Consider the following 24,788-nt stretch of genomic DNA (forward strand, 5'->3'; position numbering starts at 1 on the left):
TTCTTACCTTGCCATGAAAGTTATATTAGCATATACAGACATGGCTGGAAAAATGGTCACAGATTTTTCCTTTATCGTTGAATTTCCAGATTTCATCATGGCTGAGTATTCTTGTAAAAATTTAACACTACCAACAGAAAACTGTGAAGTTTCTGACGGAATATGACATTTCTTCAAGATCTGAGGTGATGTCCCTTTGTTTTGTATCCATATTGTCAACTTCTTTTCATGTCCAAACTTGACATTTTTTATATCTGTCTCACCACTGATATAGATACCATGTTTATCTTTTGTTAGTTCTTCTACAAAGGATTTGCGTGTTGGACTTCGCAAAAATTTGGCACTTAAACTGAAAACAAATAAAAACATTCAGATTATTAATAATACTGAAACCCAGATAGTAACAAAATCTAAATCATAAAAAGGTCTTAAACACAGCAAATAAATTTAAAGTCGTCCTTAGTTATTCTGTATAGATTTGTGAATTTTTTTCAACTGAGTATTTGGCTTTGGTTTAAGATTTATGGTTGTTTTATTCCCAATATCATGAATATGTTTACATTTGAAGTAGCTATATATATAATTTGAGCTCGTCTCAGTATGACACAGTCAATCATACAATGTAAATACATGCACAAATTTCTGAATTTACAAGTCCTTTTCCTATTTTAAATACCCTGATATCATATCATCCCACAGCTTTTGTTGAATCTGATAGTTCAAGGAAGAATGTTTGGACTGACATGCAAATTGATGTGTCATAATAGCTTTATCAATATCTGTTTAATCCTACTACATGCTAATTAGACTTTCCCCAAAGTCTAGCGCTCTCTGTCATAAAACTTTACTCAGTGCTTTGAGTAAAAAGTTTGTGCTTGAAACACCAAATCCAGTATTTTGTTTGGTTGATTTCTAAGTCTGAGTACAATAATCGTGATAAAAAATTTTATGACCACAATGCCTGAAGTCAGGAGCCTAGTCAGTGGTTGTTGTTGTAACTTTTTTCTGTTTAGAAATTTTGTCTTATTTTGGTTATACTGTACTGTTGGACTGCTGTAACATTGACAGTTCCCACATATCTCTTTTAATTCACATATATGTCAAAATTTTCTTGATTTTTTTTTTAGTTTTCATCATACCTTTGAGAAAGGGGAACATTTAATGGCTTAATAGAAACGGCCCTCCAGTTACATTTGCCTTGTGCACTCTCAACAGCTTTAACAACAACTTTGTCCCATTTACGTGGTTTGTATCCATTTACACAGACTTCCGGGTAAAAAAATATTTCACTGTCAATATACCCATGATCCACTTGAAATGCTGTAATCTTTGATTCTTTCTCTATGCATCTCAATGGCTGAATATTTGCAATTTGCATCACACTCCCATCACTTGCATAATCTGCCTTGACATAATCACCAACATATGGTTTAAAATCATCAATAACTTGACACACTTCGAATCTAACATAATCATTAATTAACCCCTGCTCTCCATCAAACCTTGTTATTTTACCCACAATACCATCCTGTGCAGATGTTTCTGATTGGTCATTGTCAACTTCAAGGTCATTGGCACTTTCAAAGTCATTGTCATCCCATTTTTCTTGAACGATTGATACCTGATCTGTTGTCCAAACTCCACAACTATTCTGTTGCCTTGCTACAACATCAACTGGGTCACCAACCTGGACACTGATATTGTCGATTACTTTGTCAAATGAGAAATAAATCTCACCATCAATTAGGCCATGTTTTTCAAACACATGTGTGACCTTGCCACTTAAATTCTTGAAACAGTCAGAATTATGCTTTGGCAAGGTATGACCAGATGTTAGAGAACTTAATCCATTTACTGGAACTTCTTTCTTGTCCACATCTTCTTCATCATTTGAGTCCTCATCTTCTGGTTGGTATATAAAACTAACCAGTTTTGACAAGGCAGAAAACATTCTAATGAAACATCAATGCTGAAATAAAAATAGTAAATGTAAAGAATTTACAAATTGGAGAACATTTGAACAAAAACCTATTTGCAAAGCTCTGATTTGGATTGAGATTAAATATTTGACACAGCATAGGTTTCTAACACAGAATGAATTAAACTCCATTGAAATTGGACAAGAAATAAGCAATTCATACAAAGTATTAGAACTAGAGGCTCTCAAGAGCCTGTGTCGCTCACCTTGGTCTATATGCATATTCAACAAAGGACACTCTCCAACATTGTAGACGAGAATAGAATTAATGACAAAAATCTCTTTTTTTTTTGTATCTTATATTGCTGATCATTGAAGTCTGTTTAGTTTCTCTCTATCTTCATGATCTTATTTAGCTTTTGCTCCAAACACAAAAGAGGGTAAAAAACTCCTATAAAAAGTAACAGTCTACAAAATATATCAGCAAAATGTGACTTGTTAGTACATTTTAGGTCTTGTCTTGCTTATCATTTTTGATTATTTAAGTTTCTATCTATCTATTATAATTTTTATCATAAAAGGCAAAATGCCAAAAAAGTGGTAAAATCGTAATTAAAGGGCAAAAGCTCCAATAAGGAGTCGTCAGACAATTTCCGCCATTTGTCTTAATTGTAGATCTTGTCTTGCTGATCATTTTTGTATATTAAGTTTCTTTCTATCTATTATAAGTTTTTAGATATAAGACAAAAACGCAAGAAAAAACTGTACAAATCAGCATCAAAGGGCAATAACTCTAATAAGGAGTCAACTGATGATTTCAACCATAAGACTTATTTGTAGAACTTGTCCTTCTGATCATTTTTATGATTTAAAGTTTCTCTCTATCTTTTATAGTTTTCAAGATAATAGGCAAAAATCGAAAAAAAAGTGGTAAAATTTGTCATTTAAGGGCAATAACTCATAAAGGAAATGTTCTGATAGTTTTGACATATATGGATAATTGGTAGAGCTAAACATTCTGAACAATTTTACCCCTTTCAGATTTCCTCTCTATAACGGTTATCAGAATAATAGACAAAACTTGCATTTTACCCCATATGTTCTATTTTTTGCCATGTTGGCCATCTTTGTTGGCAGGCAGGGTCATCAGAAACATTTTTTAAACTAAATACCTTAATGATGATTGTGGCCAAGTTTGATTCTATTTGGCCCAGTAGTTTCAGAAGAGAAGATTTTTGTAAAAGAATACAAAAATTATGAAAAATTGTTAAAATTTGACTATAAAGGGCAATAACTCCTTACAGGGTAAATTGACCATTTTGGTCATGTTGACTTATTTGTAAATCTTACTTTGCTGTACATTATTGCTGTTTACATTTTATCTTTATCTATAATAATATTAAAGATAATAACCAAAAACTGCAAAATTTTCTTAAAATTACCAATTCAGGGGCAGCAACCCAACAACGGGTTGTCTGATTTGTCTGAAAATTTCAGGGCAGATAGACCTTGACCTGATAAACAAATTCACCCCCATGTCAAATTTGCTCTAAATGCTTTAGTTTCAGAGATATAAGACATTTTACCCCTATGTTCTATTTTTAGCCATCTTGGTTGGCAGGCCAGGTCGTATGACCCATTTTTTAAACTACATACCCCAATGCTGATTGTGGCCAAGTTTGGTTGCTTTTGGCTGAGTAGTTTCAGAGGAGAAGATTTTTGTAAAAGTTAATGGAAGACGGACACCAAACTATTGTTTTTGGCCCCTTTTTGCTAAATGGTTAGGGCCATAACCCCAATACTGTGGATTCATTATTATTCGTTGGATACCAATTTTCGTGGGTTTCGTGGGTACAGGTGAACCACAAATTCAAATGTTCAACGAATTACAAATGTTAATTTGGCTTTGTATGCAGAGATTGGCAAAACCACGAAATCAAATATCCACGAAAATGCAAGTGTTCCTCAATCCACGAAAATTGATACCCACGAAAATAAATGAATCCACAGTAATCAATCCCAACCTTCCTTTTTTGGTATGGAACCTTGTGGTCAAATCCATAGAGATCCAAAAACTTATACTCAAGTTATTGCAAAGAAATTAAAAAATCCTTGTTTTTTTGGCCCCTTTTTGGTCTCCTAATTCATAAACAGTTTGGGCCATAACCCCAAAAATTAATCCAAACCTTCCTTTTGAGGTATGAAACCTTGTGGTACAATTCATAGAGATCCATACACTTCTACTTAAGTTATTGCCTGGAAACCAAATGTTTATGGAAAATAAAAATTTATTGAAATAAAAACAAATTTCCATTTAATGTTATTTCTCTCCTTAAATAGCAAATGACGAGTACAGCAGGATATGGGAGCTTGGTGTAAAATAAGTTTAAAATGTTGCTATGCGAATAAATTCCTGGAGTACCAACTTCAATTTTTTTTACTGGCTGTATACCTCTCTGGAACATGCCAATTAATCATATATGTATGCAGCTAGATCAGAGGAGTTCAGGGAAAATATCCCATTGTAAACACTGAATGTGAATAGATCGAGAAGACCTCAAATACATGAACAGAAATGGAGACAACCTATTTTTAAAATGTATAAACAAAATAGTAATACTCTTGTAACAGGTAATATACTTTATAAAAATATTTATCTTTAATTTTTTAACCTGCACAGACACAACTTTTAAATTGTTATATTCATGAAAAGACATTATTTCTATATTGAATAGCAGACTGGTTTACTCAAACACTGAGATGTGAAAAATAGGTTTATTTTGGGAAATTGTAATATTCTAAGGACTATGTGGAACACTCCCAAAATATTGACATGAAAGATCTTTAGATTTGGTATGTACATGATTTTTTTTCAAATCTTTTTTTGATATGCAGCAAAGATTAACATTTTTAAGGTCTTAGTTTCACAAGCTTCTTATGCAATTATCTCAATAAATATAAAACCCCATGTATTTGCATGTATATTTCTAATAACAAAGTTTAACAAACAATTTCTTTAAAATGCAAGATTGTTGTTTAGAAATAACTTTTGATCAGTATTGTCACCGGCATTGTTTTACTATTGATTTTCTGGACTTTTTCATAAGAGGGAATTTTCTATTGTTCTTGGTCATCAGTTTGCCAGTGCTTTTAACTGAAAAATGTTCTAACGAGAAATGATGCCACTAGTGGAGCAGGAACAACTTACCCTATTTGGCGAGGTTTTATTTTCTCATATTTAGTTTAAATACTGTATAGTAATTTTGTGAACTGTTGAACTGTTTGCAAGCAAGCCAATTAGAGTCAATTTCCTAATGCATGCAGAGTAAGAGTTTGGTTGGCTTGCTTGCCTTGCTTACTTGCTTTAAAATAAAATTGAGAATAGAAATGGGGAATGTGTCAAAGAGACAACAACCTGACAAAAGAGCAGAAAACAGCCGTAGGCCACCAATGGGTCTTCAATACAGCGAGAAAATCCCGCACCTGGAGGCGGGCTTCAGCTGGCCTCTAAACAAAAATGTGTACTAGTTCAGTGAAAATGGACGTCATATTAAACTCCAAAATATATAAATGAACTCAAATTAAAAATTTTACAAGACTAATAAAGGCCAGAGGCTCCTGACTTGGGCCAGGCGCAAAAATGTGGCGGGGTTAAACATGTTTTGTGAGATCTCAACCCTCCCCATATACCTCTAGCCAATGTAGAAAAAACAAACACACAGCAATACACAGAGTAAAACTCAGTTTAAAAGAAATTTGAGTCTGATGTCAGAATAGGTAACAAAAGAAACTAAACAAAATGACAATGATACACAAATTAACAAAGGACTACAAGCAGTTACTGACATGCCAGCTCCAGACCTCAATTAAACTGATTGAAAGATTATGTCATCATATTCAATGTTCTTTTTCCTTATACTTGTATTATCTATATGCCCCTTGTGGGCCCTTAATTGGTAATAAAATATATCTTATCTATACATTGTTTGTATTAATGTATGCAGACTTCGTCCCCTTTCACAGGTGGTCCAAGGACACAGTTATCGTCCTTAGGTTTTCGTTGTCTACGAATATAGTCCCTAGTGTGAACAGTGTACAACTTGCATTTTTTTTTATACACTTTTCCAATTTATTTCTTGATATTATTTGCATGAAATAGCCTATTTAGTAAGGGAATGAAATTATACATGTTAAAAAAATTTGGGTGCTGAATCTTTATGTTAAGTAGTGATTTGGTCCAGTTAAAAAAGGTCAAAAATTAGAATGTCTGAAGCTGTCAAACTGAATTTAAGCCCCCCTTAACACAGAATTGTCAATATTTTGAGTTAGAGCTGGTAGAAGTTTAATTTGAATTTATTGTCTAAAAGAAATGCAATACGAAATTACTGTGTTCTCGGGCCAGGTAACGCCTGCCTCAAATTAAGATTGACATCTGCAAACAATATAAGTAGGCGGGGTCAAACCTGTATATACTGCTGATGCTGCTACTTTCGAGCTTATAAAACAAGCAACTGCAATCTACTACACCAGAACGACAGGAGAAAATATCCTAATCCAAGAAGAGAAAGATAAATCAAACAACATAATTGTACAACAGCAGCAATGATTATAGTTATACTGTTAATTTCTATAATACCAAGAGCAAGATACTGGTAAACGGAAAAGACCAAAACTGCTTTGTCGATGTGGACCTTATAGAAATAAGACAGATAGCACAAAATGCTAAATGTGGAAATTCCAAGGTCAACTTACCCCCCCAAATAACCTCATGAGAGAACGACTGGAACAGTCAGTTGGAGCCAAAACCACACTAGCCACTTGTGATAGAAACATAAACCCTGGCATTGAATGCATAAAATGCAAAAAGAATTGTAGAACGTGTGGCGCTTATTGTACAACAGGAAAGCACTGGGTCCATTACAAATGCCAAAAGATGACATCCCAGGAAACAGTGGATATAGAATTAGAGGAGGAGAAAGATGACAACTATACATGCAAGTTATGCAACGAAAATAGAGCTATTGAGGGAGAAGCAAACAATACTTTAAACCGTCCAAACATCAAGACCAACTGACGGCCATTATGAGCAGCTCGCCCTACCAACCTGTAGTAACAACGCCTTAAGTATACTGGCAGACTCAGGTGCTGTAAGAGAGGAAGAGGTATATGAAGCTGAAACATGTGGAATATGTGAAAATACAATAGAAGATACTGCTGACTCCTGTGAGATCTGCCAAAACATAGCCCATTCATCCTGTTTAATATGTAGCGATGGTCAAACAATCTGCCTCCCATGTATAGATACCGTTAAACGAACCAGCATAACCCAGTGTAACAGCAATATAGATGAACATCAAACTTATGTCAAACTGGGAGAAACACCTGAGGAACAGCAGACTAATATAACTGGAAAGCCACAATCCGAGCCAACAGATCATCAGCAGGTTAACCCAAAGGCAACGTCGAGTCCAGCAGAGGTACACATAGATGCTCCTACTGCAAAAGCCCCAAAAAGTAAACGAGACCAAACAGATACAAAAACGAAAGACATGAGAGACAGAGAGCTTAAACTAAGAAAAGCTGAGGAGCAACTCAAAATCAGGGAAAAAACCCTAAAAGAAGATCAAGCAAAAGCGATACAGCTTGAAACAAGAGTCCAATACTTGGAAGCCCGCAACTTCAAACTTGAATCATTGGTAACAACAATGAGACGGCGCCTGGAGGAATTGCAGGGAAATGGTAGCACAACTGACCATAAGCAGCAACCTAGAGAAGAACAGACTGGAATCTTTGAACAAATGCAGAAGAAGCTAAATAATAGAATGATGACTATACATGAAAAACTAGCATCAATGGTGATGGACCAGGTAGAAAAGCAGATTGACGCTGTAGCAACGGGCCTACTGAGCACTGATAACACCACTACAAATGCAAAACAGTATGAGAAAGCAAGCTACAGCGATCCCAATTATTACCACCATTACAACAACAATCATGAGAATCCTAAAGACGAGACAGCATTCAACTCGAACGCAGTGAACCTCGACATGAAAGACCACAGCATGGATGAAAACATACATCTCCAAGTGCGGCAAAGTCAACAATCCAAAACCAGACAGGACTATCAACAACCAAAAATGGCAACAAATATAAAAAATCCAACATTTACCAACCAACATATCCAATCACAACCGGTATATCCAATGTTAACCGGAATGCCATTAATATGTAACACTGTACAGCAGAGTGCTCTTCTAGCAAGCACTATCCCACCTAGAGCCTCACATCCAAACAATAGAAGACAAGTAAGGCAAGTTCCCAACCTACCACCCAGATCAACACACACACCTGATCGAAGACACGTAACAGTTAAAGATCGAAGGTATGCTGGACAACACGCCCACAAACACAACAACAACCCAAACAACAACCAGGGGATACATGAGAGCTGCAATAGTACCAGACATACTACAACTAGGTATAATCAAGAGCCCCTCAATAAAACCAGAACCCACAACGAGGATTTTTTATGCCAACCAAGCCTCCAAAAACTCAGAAGATAGCAAAAACAGCAGCAAAAGAAGGCGTACCAGCTCTGAAAATCATATCATTCAACTGTAAAAACGCAAAATCAAACATATACGCCTTGCACGACCTTATCGAAAATAACGACATACTTTTGCTTCAAGAACACTGGCTGTTTCATAGACAATTACATTATCTACAAGAAATCGGCAAATGTACCAACTATGCTGCAAAAGGTTGTGATGAATATGACCCAATACAACAAATATTTCTACCAAGGGGACATGGAGGGGTTGCAGTAATATGGAAAAATGAGATAGACAGTAGAGTCAGACAACTGGACGACGGTAGAGAGAGGATCCAATGTGTGGAAATATCAGGAAAGGATCAAAAACTACTCTTAGTATCAGCGTACTTACCTTCAACTGGAGGGCGAAATAGTATAGATGAATATGAGGACACCATTGACCAACTAAATGAGATCATAATAAAATATCAAGACATGCATGAAATTGTAATTGGCGGTGACCTCAACGAAGATTTGGGAAATGAAGAAAGACAAAACAAGAGGAAAAAGTACTTACAACAACTCATCGCAGACTATAGTCTAGGCTATGAGAATACCGGGAGGACCTTTATTAAGACAAATGGCGAAGAATGTTCCGAACTCGACTACTTCCTGCACAAGTCTAGACATATGCAGGTTGCAGCGAAAGTGGTCATGAAGGATGTCATTAGTAACCACTCCGACCATTATCCTATTAGATGTGAACTTAAAATAGGGATACCAAAAATTAGTACAAACCAAACCAACAATTTACAGCAAATTCAACCAACTATAAAATGGGACAAAGTAGACCAGGATTTATATTTGGCAATAATAAACGAGCAGGTGGATACGATAGCAGAATGCCCAGCTGAGACAGCAGAGGACGCCAACCTTCTTATCAGTAAGATGCACCAAATGCTAACAAAAGCAGCAATTGAGAGCTCATCGAAGAAATCAAGATATAAGGCAAAGCCAAAACTGAAAGTATGGACGCCAATCATCAAAAGTAGTCTGAAAGAGATGAGAAAATGCTATGATGTATGGAATAGAAATGGGAAACCCACCAACCCAGCTGACAAGTCATATCAAGACAGAATTAACACTAGAAAGAAATTTAAAAAGCAGGTGAAAGTTGAGCAGGCCAGAGAGCGAGACAGGGAAAAACAAGAGATATTGGAGGCAAGAACAAGAGACAGTAAGCTGTACCACAAACTCGTAAAAAACAGTAGGAACAGTAACAGGGCCGGTATAATGGATCTACATGTAAATGACAAATGTTACTCTGGTGACCAAGTAATCGAAGGCTTTACTGAACACTTTGGAAATCTAGCATCAGCAGAAAAATCATCCCAGCTGAAGGATTATCACTATCAGGAGATGGTAGAATATGAGATCGAATTAATCAACGACATGGTAAAAAGTAAGAAAACACCTTTGGCAAACCACACAGAGCTTAAGAATGCCATAAAGTCATTAAACAAAGGTAAATCTGCAGACATATATAACATCACAGTTGAGCACCTCATCTATGCAGGAGAAAAACTAGAACAACTACTTTTACAGCTCATCAACCTAGTATTTAAACATGGCTGTATTCCAGACATACTTAAGAAAGGACTACTTACTCCTGTCTTCAAAAACAAGGGGGACCGATGTCATGCTGCCAACTACAGAGGTATAACAGTACTGCCAGTTGTTAATAAGATAGTAGAGGCAATAATCAGAGACAGAATACAACCAAGAGTCCTTCAAGATCAAAATCCCACCCAACGAGGCTTCACGGCAAAATCATCACCACTGAACGCAGCTCTGGTCGTGGAAGAAGTTTATCGTGAGAGTGTAGACAGAAACCAAGAATTTGAGCTGGTTCTACTAGACGCAAAGTCGGCATTTGATGTAGTGGTACACAGTCACCTAATGCGACGACTCTTTCATTGCGGTACTCTCTGGAGGATAATACAGAGTATGCACTGGCAATCAACGAGTGCCATCAAATGGGAAGGAATGATTGCGGACGAGTTCGCCGTAAGCCAAGGTGTACGACAAGGAGGAATCCTCAGCACTGATTTATACAAGGTCTATGTAAACCCACTCCTGAATAGATTACAGCAATCAGGCCTTGGATGCAAAATTGGTAATGTCCTATGCAATACCACAGCATGCGCAGACGACATAGCATTATTGGGAAAAAGACCACCTGATATGCAGATACAAATAAATATATCTGCGGACTACGCTGGAATGGAAGGCTATAAGCTCCAACCCCAGAAGAGTGTGGCAATACACATCCAACCTAAACCAACCAAGAACAGTTGTGAACCAGAACAATACCAGCTAGGAAAAGATCCAATGCCAAACGTCACAAAATCAACCCATCTTGGTATAATAAGAACACCATCAATGAGACAAAACATCGAGTCCAATGTTGAAGAAAATGTTAAGAAAGCAAGAAGAAGTGCCTATGCCCTGCTTGGCAGTGGATTCCATGGAGAAAACGGACTAGATCCTGAAAGCTTAATCCATCTATTTAAGACCTACATATCCCCAGTACTACTCTACGGGATGGAGCTTTTGACACCAAAGTCAGCACACTTGGAAACCCTAGAGAAGTTCCAGAAAAAGATGCTCAAACAAATTCTCTCAGTCCCCATGAGTACTCCTGACCCAGCAGTCTACATCCTAACAGGCATCCTACCAGTCGAAGCACAAATCCATGCCAAAATGATGACATTCTTCTGTAGCATATGTCAGCAAGCAGACAACAGTGTTGAAAAACAGCTTGGTAAGAGACAACTCACTGTAAAATCATCAGGAAGCCACAGCTGGTATATTGAAGTACAGAGGGTCATGTTCAAATACAACCTCGGCAGGGCCATGGACATGCTACATAATGCAGATGTGACTAAAACCACTATCAATCAAATTAAAAGGCAAATTGCTAATTACTGGGCCAATGAAATATCGGTTATTGCCAATCTGTACCAAGGGTTAAAATACCTTCAGACAGACAACTTCATGGCGGGTAGAATCCACAACATATTGAAGATAAAAAGCTATACCAATAAAGACCGTTCTAGAATTCCAGTCAAACTAAAACTCCTGACAGGAACCTACGCCCTGCAGCTCCTGAGATATAAAATCTACAAGGAGGGAAATCAGGAGATATGTAACGCCTGCAGCCAGAAAGAGGAAACTGTTGAACATCTGTTGATTGAATGTAAAGCTTGGGATAACATCAGAAGGCCAGTCATTAATGATATAGAGAGTCTACTGCCAACCACAGCAATATAGAATGGGAGTCCCTAAGTGAAGGGCTTAAAATACAGATATTGATGGACGTAACCATGGTACAACGACAACTTCGACTAAACAGTGAAGAAGTCTCAAAGATAGAACACCAAGCAAGACGTCTTATATTCCTTATACACAGTGCCAGATGTAAACTCTTACTACAACCATAGCTGAATGGAAGATATCCTGGTCATGGTCTATGGGAGGGTGGGGTCTGGGATGTAGGGCAGTCAACTCCAAATAGGTTGAACACATAGTATAACATCATAAATGTCAAATGCTCATGAGAGTATTATGCCCATGCGTGCAAAGAACATTATGCTTATTAATACATAATATGGGTGTGCCGGTGCCAATACAGACGCGAGACGATATCTTTTACCTTTTAAAGTCATTTTATTCTTTATTGTGCTAATAAAGATAAGGTGAATATTTAAATTTTATAAGATTTTATGATATGTAACGACAAGCTCAATGCGCGGAGTACAAGTGATTTAAGTAGATTTTACGATGTGAATACAAAGACAATAAGCTCAATGAGCCGATTTTTTAGATTCTAAGGTGAACTATCTTAGATTTTAGAGTGCGAATCTGACTGATGTAATTATTTTACGTTTTCTTTTTACGTATGAACTATTTTACCACGTAAACATAAATAATCCCCCTGTAAAATCCAGTAACTAGCCTATGAATTTTAAATGCAACTAAGAGTACATACAACAAGTTATGCGAGCAACTACAAAAGTGAACTTGTATATATTGGTGGAGGATAGTATTATTCAAAATAGAGTGTACATATATTTCTTCATTCATGGTGGTGGGTTTTGTTCTACGTGCCGAACAGATAGTGTAGCGGTGTGGTTGTCCTACAAAGGATGTGAAGATTTGGAAAGAAAAGAAAGGAAAGGTGAATTTCATTATTTGATAATGACTAATAAAATTTAAATATAATGTGTATACAAGTTTATCCCTCGCTAGTTTCATTTTCGCCAAAACAATTTCTTTTTGCATTTACCATCCACTTTGGAAGGAAATATCCGAGAACCTCCGAAGAATAAAATTTACATCTGTAAAGCGCTTTCAGTTATAACAGTTTTATCCATGATTTACTTCAAACTTTTATAGTACCCAGTTGACGTCACATCCGTTTTAGATAATTTTGTTGTGGAAAAAAATATATGCGAAATTTTCCAGAATAGCAACAAAGAAACTTAGGTTTCTATTGTACAAACTTGGAACATAGACATCTCGACTACACAATTTGTAAGTTTATACGCCATTGAAAACTCTTTTCAAGTTAAGTTTTTACTCAGATTAGAAATAGAATCATGATAACATATTTTGTTTGATGCAGTGTTAAACAAAGACCTTGAAAGGGTGTGTTATTATTCACTATAGTCCGGACATACATTTCCCGACTCCTGGTGTTTTCAAATGTAGCCATGAATAACCTCAATTCTTAAACTTCTATATGACATTATTCAAAATTAAATAAAAATTACTACAGATTGTTTTGAGATGAGATATTTTTTTACTACAACAACAGCATACTTTACTTTAAGAGGGTCACACAGTCACTGGATATTTAGGTATACAACTAATCTCCCCCGAGTTCATCATATTAGATAATAGGAGGCAGGTGCTACATGAACAATTGGACTTGAGGACCACAATTCTCATTTACCAATATGATTTGTCAGCATTCTCATATATAAATTATAATTAAGGTATCAGGTCTGTCCTTGATTACATGTTTGCCCATAGAGTCCTTTCGCCCTGAGTTAGTTCTCCCTACTTTTATTAAAAAATATTAGTATTAAGGGTATTAAAGTTTAACATGTTTAATAAACTTATTCAGATATTTATATGGTATAAATTCTTGAAATTCATGAAAACACTTGGAAATATTTAAAACTGATGGGGCGTTTTGGAGCATTAATTGTTCATAATAATAATTCTCACTGATTGTTGTAATAATTGTCTTTGATGGATTAATTATAAAAACAACATTTTGTTTTGATAAACTAGTCAGCTTGGAATGAGTAAAAACAATGATGTACGAATTGTAAAACATGAAAAGGATTTATAAATTCATTTATTATTATACTGCATAAGTTGACTGACTAGAATGATTAAAATCATTAACAAATATCCATAAAGATAAATACATTGTCAATGATTGTATTCCAGTATTCTACTATGCAAATCAAAGGAAATAATTATTTGGTTGTAGCAATTCAAATATTTGGCGAATTTTTCAGCAAACTTTAACATACTCTGTTCAAATAATAAACATTATGCAACTAGACAACAATAAAAAAAAATTATTCAGGGCGAATGGACCCTGGGCGAACAGGTACAAGGGTGATTGTGAATCTGGGCGAACGGACCCAGATTCCATAATTAAATGTACAGGTGCTGTATACAAGTATTGTCCTAGTATTCATTATATAGAATAAAAATACACAAATGTACCTTTAAGTGGAGAGTAATAATTGCTGCATTTATTCAAAAAATTCAAACGTGTTACCCTCAGACAGAAAGAAAAATGCAACGATAGTATTAAATAATTATGTGACCAAAGAACAACTGAAAACAGCAATACAGAACCAATCAGATGCTTTACAAAAATCTTGAAAAAACTGAAATTCTGAAAGAAGTTGAAGGCCATGTTGTTGAGGCTTTGAAGCATGATAGTGGTATACTCAGTCAACCAAAAACTTCCCTCCTACTATTTATGCTCCCTTTTGGAACATATTGGAAGTTGGGTATCAAACATGGTGTCACTAGTGTCAGTGAATTATATTAACATGAAATTTTGAAACAGTCATCTACATGTACAACATGTATATAAGGCTCATTGTATCATTATGTTTTGTTAGGTACACTTATCAGGATGGGGTTATGCTCATATTTGAGTGTTATCCCAATTCACAGGCGTTAATTTCCAGTGATAAATATTTGAATTTTGTATGTCGTTTTATTTTTATAATGGCTTCATTGCAACATTTTTGCCTTGTGTCAAAATCTCAGTAATAATAATAAATAATAATGTTGTGTTTACATGTAAATCACTGTATATTGATATTTGAATTAGCTATATAGGATATTATTCCCATTCCTAACGGGGTTTGAAATTACCAAGGGCCCACTCGCCAATGGCCCATGAAATTTGTTGTGGCTACTAAAATTTCTGCTTTTCTTGTATAGAACTATATATATTTGCTACAAAATTTAAGCTGTGGGCTACCATGCCAAAATTTTAACTTCAATCCCTGCCCAACCTTTTATTTACATTTCTTTGCCTTAATCAATCAAATTTCAATGTACCAGTACTTAGTTTCTTCTCCTTACCTCATGCACTTTTTATTTATTTCTTTTTCTAATTTTGTAGCATAATGATAACCTAATTTACAAGTATGTGTAATCAAGATAGTTAGGTTTTAACACATTAAATCTTTTGTTTTTAATAACCTTTCGCATCAAGAAAAGTTGTGACAGTACTAATTACTATCCAATTTTAAGCATACTAAGGCCGTACGGTGACCTATACATGTAGTTGTTAATTTCTGTGTCATTTGGTCAATTTTGGAGAGTTGTCTCATTGGCAATCATACCACATCTTCTTTTTATATAAAAAGCATAACTTGAAGGAGGCGGTTCTCTGAAGGCCTTTTTGTAGACAAAACATTTTCTTTAGTAACTAGTGGATCAGGATTTGCTTACTGTTCTGGAGTTCTTGAGTTCAACTCTTTTTTTATTGTGAGGTCTTGTTACTAAGTTTAAAAGTAATGGGGCTCCAACATGCTCAAATCCAACCTGCAACCTTGGGGGGTTTGACAGGCGACCTTGCAACCTGTCGTCTCATTGAAAGGACCTGTGACCATTAAAAATGTTCAAATGAATCATATCAGTAATTATAAAAATAATAAGATATAAATATAGTTTGATAAAAACTTTGATTTGAAGTGACTTGACCTTGTGACCCTTAGGGGGTAACCTCCTGGAGTCCCATTAATGTTTGTCATTTTCTTATGGTTATGATGCTGTCTCTTCTATTGACTAATTTTATTACGTGAAGTTTGTGATATGATGATTGGTAGGCATACATGTACATGTATATTAAGTTTTAACAATGTGGACCTCCCAATTTTATGAATATTTACCCAAGAGTCAAAGATGGTGAAACTTATTTTTTTCAGTTTAATTGTAAAACACATGAAACAAATAACATTACTCTGTTTTGGTTGACTTTTGAATAAGGAAATATTGAATGCATGCATGCAGAATCAAATAATAATTATATTTGAGGGAGGAGTTTTTCATGTAAACAAATAGTGTAGTTCGTTAATTATAAAAGTTGGTTCTTGCACATACTGTATATATTTGTATTTGAAAATGAACCAAAATCCAAATGTTTTCACAAGAATTCCAATATGTGACCTTTCCATGGCATCGTAACAGCTTAGTTTATGATTGTGTAAGTCTTAGTCATTATTACTGAAATACCTGTGTTTTATTTTAGTGTTATCTTTAACACCCACATTAAAGCATTTGAGTCTTATTTTCTCTGATCATTTGCATTATAATTTTGTATTTGGTGAATATGCCTAGAATACAGCTATTGTCATTGGATGTAATAGCAAGCCACAATCAATCTAATCCCAACTGGAAATAAATTTGTGTTAAGTTTTATTCAGTTCCTAGAGAGTAGCTTCACATTTCAGATATGGGAGTTTTAAGAGTACCAGCATGTTTCCTTTGGAAGTTAAGTATCTTGTATTAAGATGTAATTTTAGCATTAAATTCAGGATGAAGTTAGTCATGTTAGTAAGACATGACTAATTAGAATTGCTGTGAGGTTCAATATTAACCCATTCCTTTATTTTAGCAGTACAATGTAGTATTGCTAAAATACTTAAATATTTTTAGTCACTGTGTTTAACAACAATATCTATGAAGCAGCTTATTAAGTCAATGATTGTTTTCCTTTTATTTTATGCAAATAGGAAAATTATATACATGTATTTGACCCTACAAAAGTAAATGAAGGCTTTGTCTGGAATTTTTACTGCACATTATTTTATTTTTAAAAGTGACTACATGTCTGTCATATTTGTTTTTCGTAAAAAGTTTTGTTATAAATTAGGCCGTTAGTTTTCTGAATTGAATTGATTCATATTTTTGATGTCTAGGCCTTTAATAGCCGACTTAAGGTATGGATTTTTATACGACCGCAAATTTTTTTTCGTATATTGGTATGACGTTGGCGTCGTCGTCCGAAGACACATTGGTTTTCGCACTCTAACTTTAGTTTAAGTTAATGGATCTTTTTGAAATTTTACCATAAGGCTCAATACCACAAAAGGAAGGTTGGGATTGATTTTGGGGGTTATGGTACCAACAGTTAAGGAAAAAGGGGCCAAAAATAAGCATTTTTGTAACTTCCAGACATAACTTGTGTGTTAGTGTACACCGTGTATGGATCTCTCTGACATTATACCACAAGGTTCCATATCACAAAGGGAATGCTATGATTGATTTTGGGGGTAATTGCCTCAAAATTTTAGGAATTAGGGGCCAAAAAAGGGGCAAAAAACAAGCATTTTTCTAGTTTCATGATAATAACTTGTGTGTAAATGTATGGATCTTTCTGAAATTGTACTACAAGGTTCCATATCACAAAGGGAAAGCTGGAATTGAGTTTGGGGGTAATTGCCAAAAACGTTTAGGAACAAGGGGCCAAAAATAAGCATTTTTCTAGTTCCAGACAATAACTTGTGTTCAAGTGTATGGATCTCTCTGAAATTGTACTGCAAGGTACCATACCACAAAGGGAAGGCTGGGATTGATTTTGGTGGTAATTGCCTCAAAATTTTAGGAATTAGGGGCAAAAAACAAGCATTTTTCTAGTTTCAGGACAATAACTTGTGTGTAAGTGTATGGATCTTTATGAAATTGTACTACAAGGTTCCATATCACAAAGGGAAAGCTGCGATTGAGTTTGGGGGTAATTGCCCTAAACGTTTAGGAATTTGGGGCCTAAAAACAAGCATTTTTCTAGAATCCAGACAATAACTTGTGTTCAAGTGTATGGATCTCTCTGAAATTGTACTGCAAGGTACCACTACCATACCTCAAAGGGAAGGCTGGGATTGAGTTTGGGCGTGATGAATCATAAGGGGGTTAAAAAAATTTGGGTGAGGGATTTTTTTTTCTTTAAAATTTTCCATTTTAAATCGGTTATTTCTGATTTATGTATAAAAGCAAATAATAATGATATGGTTTAAATAGGTAAATTAAAAAATTTTAAGTTCTTAGACCACATTCATTCTGTGTCAGAAACCTATGCTGTGTCAAATATTTAATCACAATCCAAATTCAGTGCTGTATCAAGCTTGAATGTTGTGTCCATACTTGCCCCAACCTTTCAGGGTTCGACCTCTGCGGTCGTATCAAGCTGCGCCCAGTGGAGCATTTTATTCTCATTGTTGAAGGCCGTACGGTTGCCTATAATTGCTTACATTGACTTCATTTGAACTTTGGTGGATAGTTGTCTCATTGGCAATCATACCTCATCTCCTTATTTTCATACAGGCAAAATGTAGTATTTACCAGGGAAAACAATGAAGTCTTTGTCTGTATTTTTATCTTACATTCTTTTATTATAATTGGCAAAATGCAGCATTTACCAGAAATTTAGATTTTATTCCTCCAAATGCAATAAAGTGCAACTTGAAAGGACATCTGCACAATGTAGGGCTATTGAAATTTTATGTCATATAAAGGGGGTGATTAACCTGGATATATTCTAAATATTATGTTTTACAAAGTTATGTACATACATAAATTATCCCAGATGATCGAAGTTGAAATCAGAAGGATAATGGATGTTATCGTTACATTTTGTGAAATTAATTATATAATTCAGAATATTAAATATCGCCATTTTTACAAATTTTGATTTGATTTATCAGTTTATATCTAAATATATATACATGTATCTTTAATTTTCTCAGCAAATACTTTCCTGGGTGAATATGTACCCCTGTAACTGAGTTAAATCAGACAAATTGTGTATTCCCCCAAGTTTATGGACTTTGTACATCGATTTAAGGTCTTTTTGAGAGACTTCTTCTTTTGAGAAGTTTTCTTCAGTCAAGTAGGTTAAAATCTACTATACTTTCTTTGTTACAGAATTTAGTGTCACTTGGAATTCTATTGCATGAAAATATTACATTTTTTGTTCTGCCCACATTGGCCTTTATTTTTTATTTTCCAGAAGTAAATAATTAAAAAATATGTGGAAAAACCTATGATATAATTCTTTTCTAATTACTGTTAAATTACTCCCTATAAATGTTTACATAATAAGGAAAGGTTTATAAACTTGATGTTTAACAATTAATGTCACACTATTGACATAAATAAACGTAAACAATCACTAAAGTGTGAAGATGTACATTTAAATAAATATATATTATACATACATGTACATGTGTATATATATATATATGATTTCTAGTTTCAAAGAATTAGATAGTTTACCAAAATAGTGTAAAAAGAAGGATGAGAAACTGGAAATTCATGTAATTCTGCCTTAAATGGTGAAAGTTCATGAAAATTAGACTGGAAACATCAAAAGAAGAAAAATTTTTACATACTAAACAAAATAAAGTAAACTGACTTTTGCAAATAAATTTGGCACATATATAACATACTTGATACATGAACATAACCATGGAGGATACTAATCTGCTAATAATACACTTCATATTAATTAATTGAAAATTTTTAAGAGATTTTACATAAGACATGTAAGATGGGACAGCCTTACAGGATACAAACTAACCAAAGCCTTTAATGCTATTATTAGACATGTAATTTTCCGTCATGTAAACAGGATGTGTCTTATCCAGGATAGATTATTACATAATCTCTGTTTAAATTTAATATGAATCAGAGTGCTCCTCTTCATCTAATGTGTAAACCGTTAGAATTTTCAAAAGGTATTGTTTTTCACAAAATTATATTAACCTGATTAAGGACTAGACTATTTTAGATATAAATTCATAATTACATTATTGTGTTCTGTCTTATGGTTTTAATAATGTACATGTGTATACAAAGGTACATGTATCTATATTTTGTACTCTGCATGTATATATAGACAATAATAGTGCATCGACTTGACATATCAACAATATAAGGATGGACTTAGAAACGGGGAAATGCAAGGCTCTGCGAATCCTTATATCGTTGATATGTCAAGTCAATGCACTATTATTGTCTTTATACTGCAATCTAAAAAAAAAACGTTTTCAATTGTTGTTTGATGTGTTAATGTTATTATTTGATTTAAATATTGGGAAACTTCCCCCTTTTATAAAAAGGCCTCATATCATGCAGGCGGAGAAATATACAACACAATGAAATGTACATTACCAGTTGAAACCCGCAATCGATGGTGAACGAATTTGTTTGAGAATGAACTAAAATATCAACAATAAGCATAAAACATAATGATTTATAGTTTGCAAACCAAAAATATTAACAAGTGAAATATGTTTATTTAGTATAAAATAAGGAGCAGTTATCTTGAGCAAATACTAGAAAATTGGAGATGGATAAAAAAAGTATTATAATAAAACAATTGTTAACTTTTGATATCAGTTGATACATATAGATTCTACCACTGCATCGAGTGTGATACGATATTTATCCACTCGAGACAGTTAAATTTTCAAATTTAAAACGCGAGGCTCGCCGAGCGTTTTAAATATTTAAAATTTAACTGCCTAGATGGATAAATATCGTATTACACGAGATTTGGTGGTGGAATCTGTTTCTCTAATGATTTTCAAACAATACGCAGGCAAATGTATTCCTTCTTTTCGAATGATCTGCAAAAAGATGTGTTCTTAATCTTTCTATGTGACGTCATCAGGCATGGTCGCCTTTTTTCATGCCGTCACAATAGGAAATTCAGGGGAAAGCAAGAAAATTCGACGTCATAATCGGATTTTAACCAATGAAGAACTGACATCAAACGAACCACACGTTGATTAAATTTTTTTTATACAATGGGTGCAGAAAGGGATAAATTGACGAAGAATTAGAGAAAACTTGTTACAAAGTTAAGAACAATTTGAGGTTTACAATAAACCACATAGTATTGAATGTTCAAAATAATTTTAGTTGCCAAAACATTTAAAGCACTTTTTTTGTGAAAATTAAACTAGGTTGAGTTTTTCTGATAATTAAACAGTTGAGGATCCATGATTTTTTTTAAAAAAGGGGGCCACCAAGGAAACATTAGGAGTGGGACATGTAAAAAAACTATGCATTAAAAATATATGTAACTTCCTAAAGGTGGGTTGGCCCCTAAATTTGCCTCTGTTTAATACATTTATACATGTAAAAGTATTGCAGTACTTTTATCAAAAATACTTCCATTGTACATGTTGTACAATGTAATCAATAAAACTTATACCTTACATTTTAGGTTTCACATAATAAAAGTTCTTATGTAGCAAAATATCATATTTATTGTAAAACCTACAGAAATAGTTACATGTGTTAAAATAAGATTTAATATTTCTATTATGATGATTAATTTTTGCCATAAGCAAGTACAGATTTTAGGTCACGAAGAAATTATTTCCAATAAATATCGTCATTTCTTTGTTATATCATATACTATTATGAATTACTGTTATGAATTGAACCATTAGCTTATTGAATGTATTTAAATAAACTTGTCTTGATCAGCTGTTGTTCAGTACTTTAAACAAGTTAAAGGTAAATTGATACAATTTATGAGGAAATAGGTCAGATGGAAAAAGAAAGTAGAATGTTAATAGATGTGTATATACTTGAATTGATGTTTATTGTCCAGGGCTAATTTACTTGTTTTACTATAGTGTTTAATAAGGTAAGAATATCTTTGTCTTTTTCCATGATCATCATGATGTGATTTCTGACAAAGGAAGTAGGTTATGAAAGTAGTGTTTGAACTAAATGTGTAATTGTTTAATTTCCAGAAAAAGGAATTCAAGAAATCCTATTTACTAAATATTGGATAAAACACCTATTTACTAAATATTGGATAAATCGCCTATTTACTAAATATTGGATAAAACCTTGGAAACACTAACTGTGTACTGTTTTTGCTTGATAGAGTAAGACAGGTAATAAATAATTGATTAGTTCGACAAAGTGACCTTAGGAATATGAAATATCACTGGAAAAGGTGTCAGACCAATATAAGATTTTTTTTTTACTGTAGGTGTTGACAATCCTTTGAATAACAAAAATATAAAAACATGAGTGATGTCACATGTCTTAGAATGAAAGTATTTTTGGGTCATGAGTTGACTATTTTTGGGTTTTGTTATTCTTTTATTTACATTGTCATTGTAGAATAAAACAAAGAGCGCTGTTTTCATGGAGATTATATAGCCCCACCCCCTCATCATGGTTCATTGACTTTGAAACTTTTACATAGTTTACAAGTCAATGTTTGTGTTTAGGTTTGTTGAAAGGGAACAACTTATGATAAGTCTATAGGTTGCATTTCTGTAAATATTGACAATGCAATTTCCCATAGGAACTCCTTTTATGGCTAAAACTGTACCACTTTTACTATGAAGTTTTGAAAAAAATCATATCCTAGAATGGAAAGTTCATATGCACTACAATTTTTTTCAAAGGTCAAAATATAGGGCTGTGCGGCATATTTTCAATGTTTATATGCCCCGAACTTCTAAGAGTTTAAACAAACACTAAATTTCTTAACTATCCCTACCTTGACTGTAGTATTACCACAGATTTCAATATAAACAATATGCATATGTATATTTACTGGTAACATTCCCAAGTTATGTCTCTATGAGATGAAACCTAGAGATCATAACTGGGAACCAGTATGTAAACAAAATTAATTATCTATGAATATTCTATATCTCCCCAAAAGAGGCGTGGTTTGAGAAACAGCTGTATTTACAAAGTGCAACCTATACAAACATTTATTCCAATAGAAAACTCTCTAAAAACACTTTTTCTCACATTAATACTTATTTATCAGAATTATAACCTGAAAGAAATCACTGCATAAACTCTTAAGTTTTCTTTTACTGTACATTTTATACCCCCTCCCCTGTTTCAATTTTTTCAAGAATTTGAAAACAAGACTTTAATTATTGCCAGCTTATCCTATTTGCATGTTTTCTGACATGAAATGCCTAGAACCTGTTTAAAACTGTTCTGATAACATATTGAAAGCATTTCAGAATACTGTAATTGTAATGTTTAGCAGTCAATCATTCCAACATTCAAGATTATATAAAGTATCCAATCCTGCCTGTGTCTCTTGTCCACATTTTACTGTATGCCTATTTGTCAATGAAAGTTCACAATTTCTGCCTCAAATGGTCAGTTTAGAATTCTTGTCACAACAGTATCATCTCTTATCATATATCTGACATAATTTAGCTAATATATTAGCTAGAAGTGTTAAAACAAAGCCATATTTGCAATAGTTGTATGTATGCAGATACCAGTCTAATGTATAAATTCACTTAAAATTTTATGGAAATGACTGCTAACATCTGATTTTTGCATAACTACCAAGCACAGTTATTGTTTCTATATAAAGACCTTTAAAATCATAAATTCATAGCATTCACAAGTTAAATTATTTGTTTTATGACCCAGGGGGTAGGCAATTTTCTCTGTTTTTTGCCCCTGGGGCCTCAAATTTCATAAATTATTCTGCTGTTTCTAGCAATATGGAATATTTAGTACATATTCAGGATAGAACACACTATTGTAAGTTTTGTTGAGATATTTTTGTATTTCTAGCTTGTATTTTTTATGCCGCGGTGACAAAAATGCAGATTTAGGCGTTACGGCTTACTTTTGGGTTATCGACAGGACAAAAACACCCAACCAATAATATTCAGGAAGGATCTATGAGTTTCAATGACTGCGAAGAGTAAATATAAGCACTTCTAAACAATTTATCTTACAAATATGCATATATTATGAATTTATTTTGCATTCAGGGCTTTAAGTAAACTATGCATACTGTAAACTGTGAATTTATGCTGAGTCATCATAGTTAAGGCTCAGGATTTTCTCAATCTTCATGAAATATTTATAAAACTTCATATTTGAGTTAATTTCTTTAAAATCTGTGAGATAAACCAAATTTGGTTAAATTCTGTATGTTCTCTTTTTTCACCCAATATAGGTTGCATTTCTGTAAATATTGACAATGCAATTTCCCATAGGAACTCCTTTTATGGCTAAAACTGTACCACTTTTACTATGAAGTTTTGAAAAAAATCATATCCTAGAATGGAAAGTTCATATGCACTACAATTTTTTTCAAAGGTCAAAATATAGGGCTGTGCGGCATATTTTCAACGTTTATATGCCCCGAACTTCTAAGAGTTTAAACTAACACTAAATTTCTTAACTATCCCTACCTTGACTGTAGTATTACCACAGATTTCAATATAAACAATATGCATATGTATATTTACTGGTAACATTCCCAAGTTATGTCTCTATGAGATGAAACCTAGAGATCATAACTGGGAACCAGTATGTAAACAAAATTAATTATCTATGAATATTCTATATCTCCCCAAAAGAGGCGTGGTTTGAGAAACAGCTGTATTTACAAAGTGCAACCTATAGTATTTTGTATGCAGTTGTATTAGCATTGGCACATCTCATTTCCATGGAGATTGTTTTGCCATGTACCTTCAGTCATGGTTCATTGACTTTGAATAATTGCATAACTTACATGTTAAAGTATTGCTATTTTAATTTCAACATTTGCATTATCAAAAGTACAAGAAGGCGAGACATATTTCTGTGTTAACAGTTTATTTTTTATTTGAATTTGAAATCCCACAGTTTCTCATTACAACCAATATAATAGTAAATGTATCTCTCACTACATATGCTTTGTAAAATATTGGCTGTGAGAGGAAG

The 24,788-nt window shown here is 33.8% G+C and overlaps 2 protein-coding genes across 5 annotated transcripts in view; one reads left to right on the plus strand and one right to left on the minus strand.

Annotated features, from left to right (window-relative positions):
* LOC127723967 (RNA helicase Mov10l1-like) overlaps positions 1–12,822 on the minus strand; it is a 63,708-nt gene extending 50,886 nt beyond the window's left edge. Inside the window, exons 1-3 of the mRNA XM_052230680.1 lie at positions 12,744–12,822; positions 1,140–1,969; positions 8–349 (exon numbers count right to left, since the gene is read on the minus strand). Of these exons, the coding sequence (XP_052086640.1) occupies positions 8–349; positions 1,140–1,951 (1,154 nt within the window). The 5' untranslated portion in view covers positions 1,952–1,969; positions 12,744–12,822. The remainder of the gene's footprint in view (positions 1–7; positions 350–1,139; positions 1,970–12,743) is intronic.
* A 92-nt stretch (positions 12,823–12,914) lies between these two features.
* LOC127723995 (potential E3 ubiquitin-protein ligase ariadne-2-like) overlaps positions 12,915–24,788 on the plus strand; it is a 30,620-nt gene continuing 18,746 nt past the window's right edge. Inside the window, exon 1 of one of the 4 annotated variants that reach the window (XM_052230720.1) lies at positions 12,915–13,046. The gene's annotated coding sequence lies outside the window, so the exon portion shown is untranslated. Of the gene's footprint in view, positions 13,047–19,185; positions 19,793–21,531; positions 21,718–21,915; positions 21,974–24,788 lie in introns of those variants that run through there. The other 3 variants (XM_052230731.1, XM_052230712.1, XM_052230739.1) reach the window with 3 other exon arrangements.

The sequence above is a fragment of the Mytilus californianus genome, unplaced genomic scaffold (assembly GCF_021869535.1).
Source record: "Mytilus californianus isolate M0D057914Y unplaced genomic scaffold, xbMytCali1.0.p SCAF_1, whole genome shotgun sequence".
NCBI lineage: Eukaryota > Metazoa > Mollusca > Bivalvia > Mytilida > Mytilidae > Mytilus > Mytilus californianus.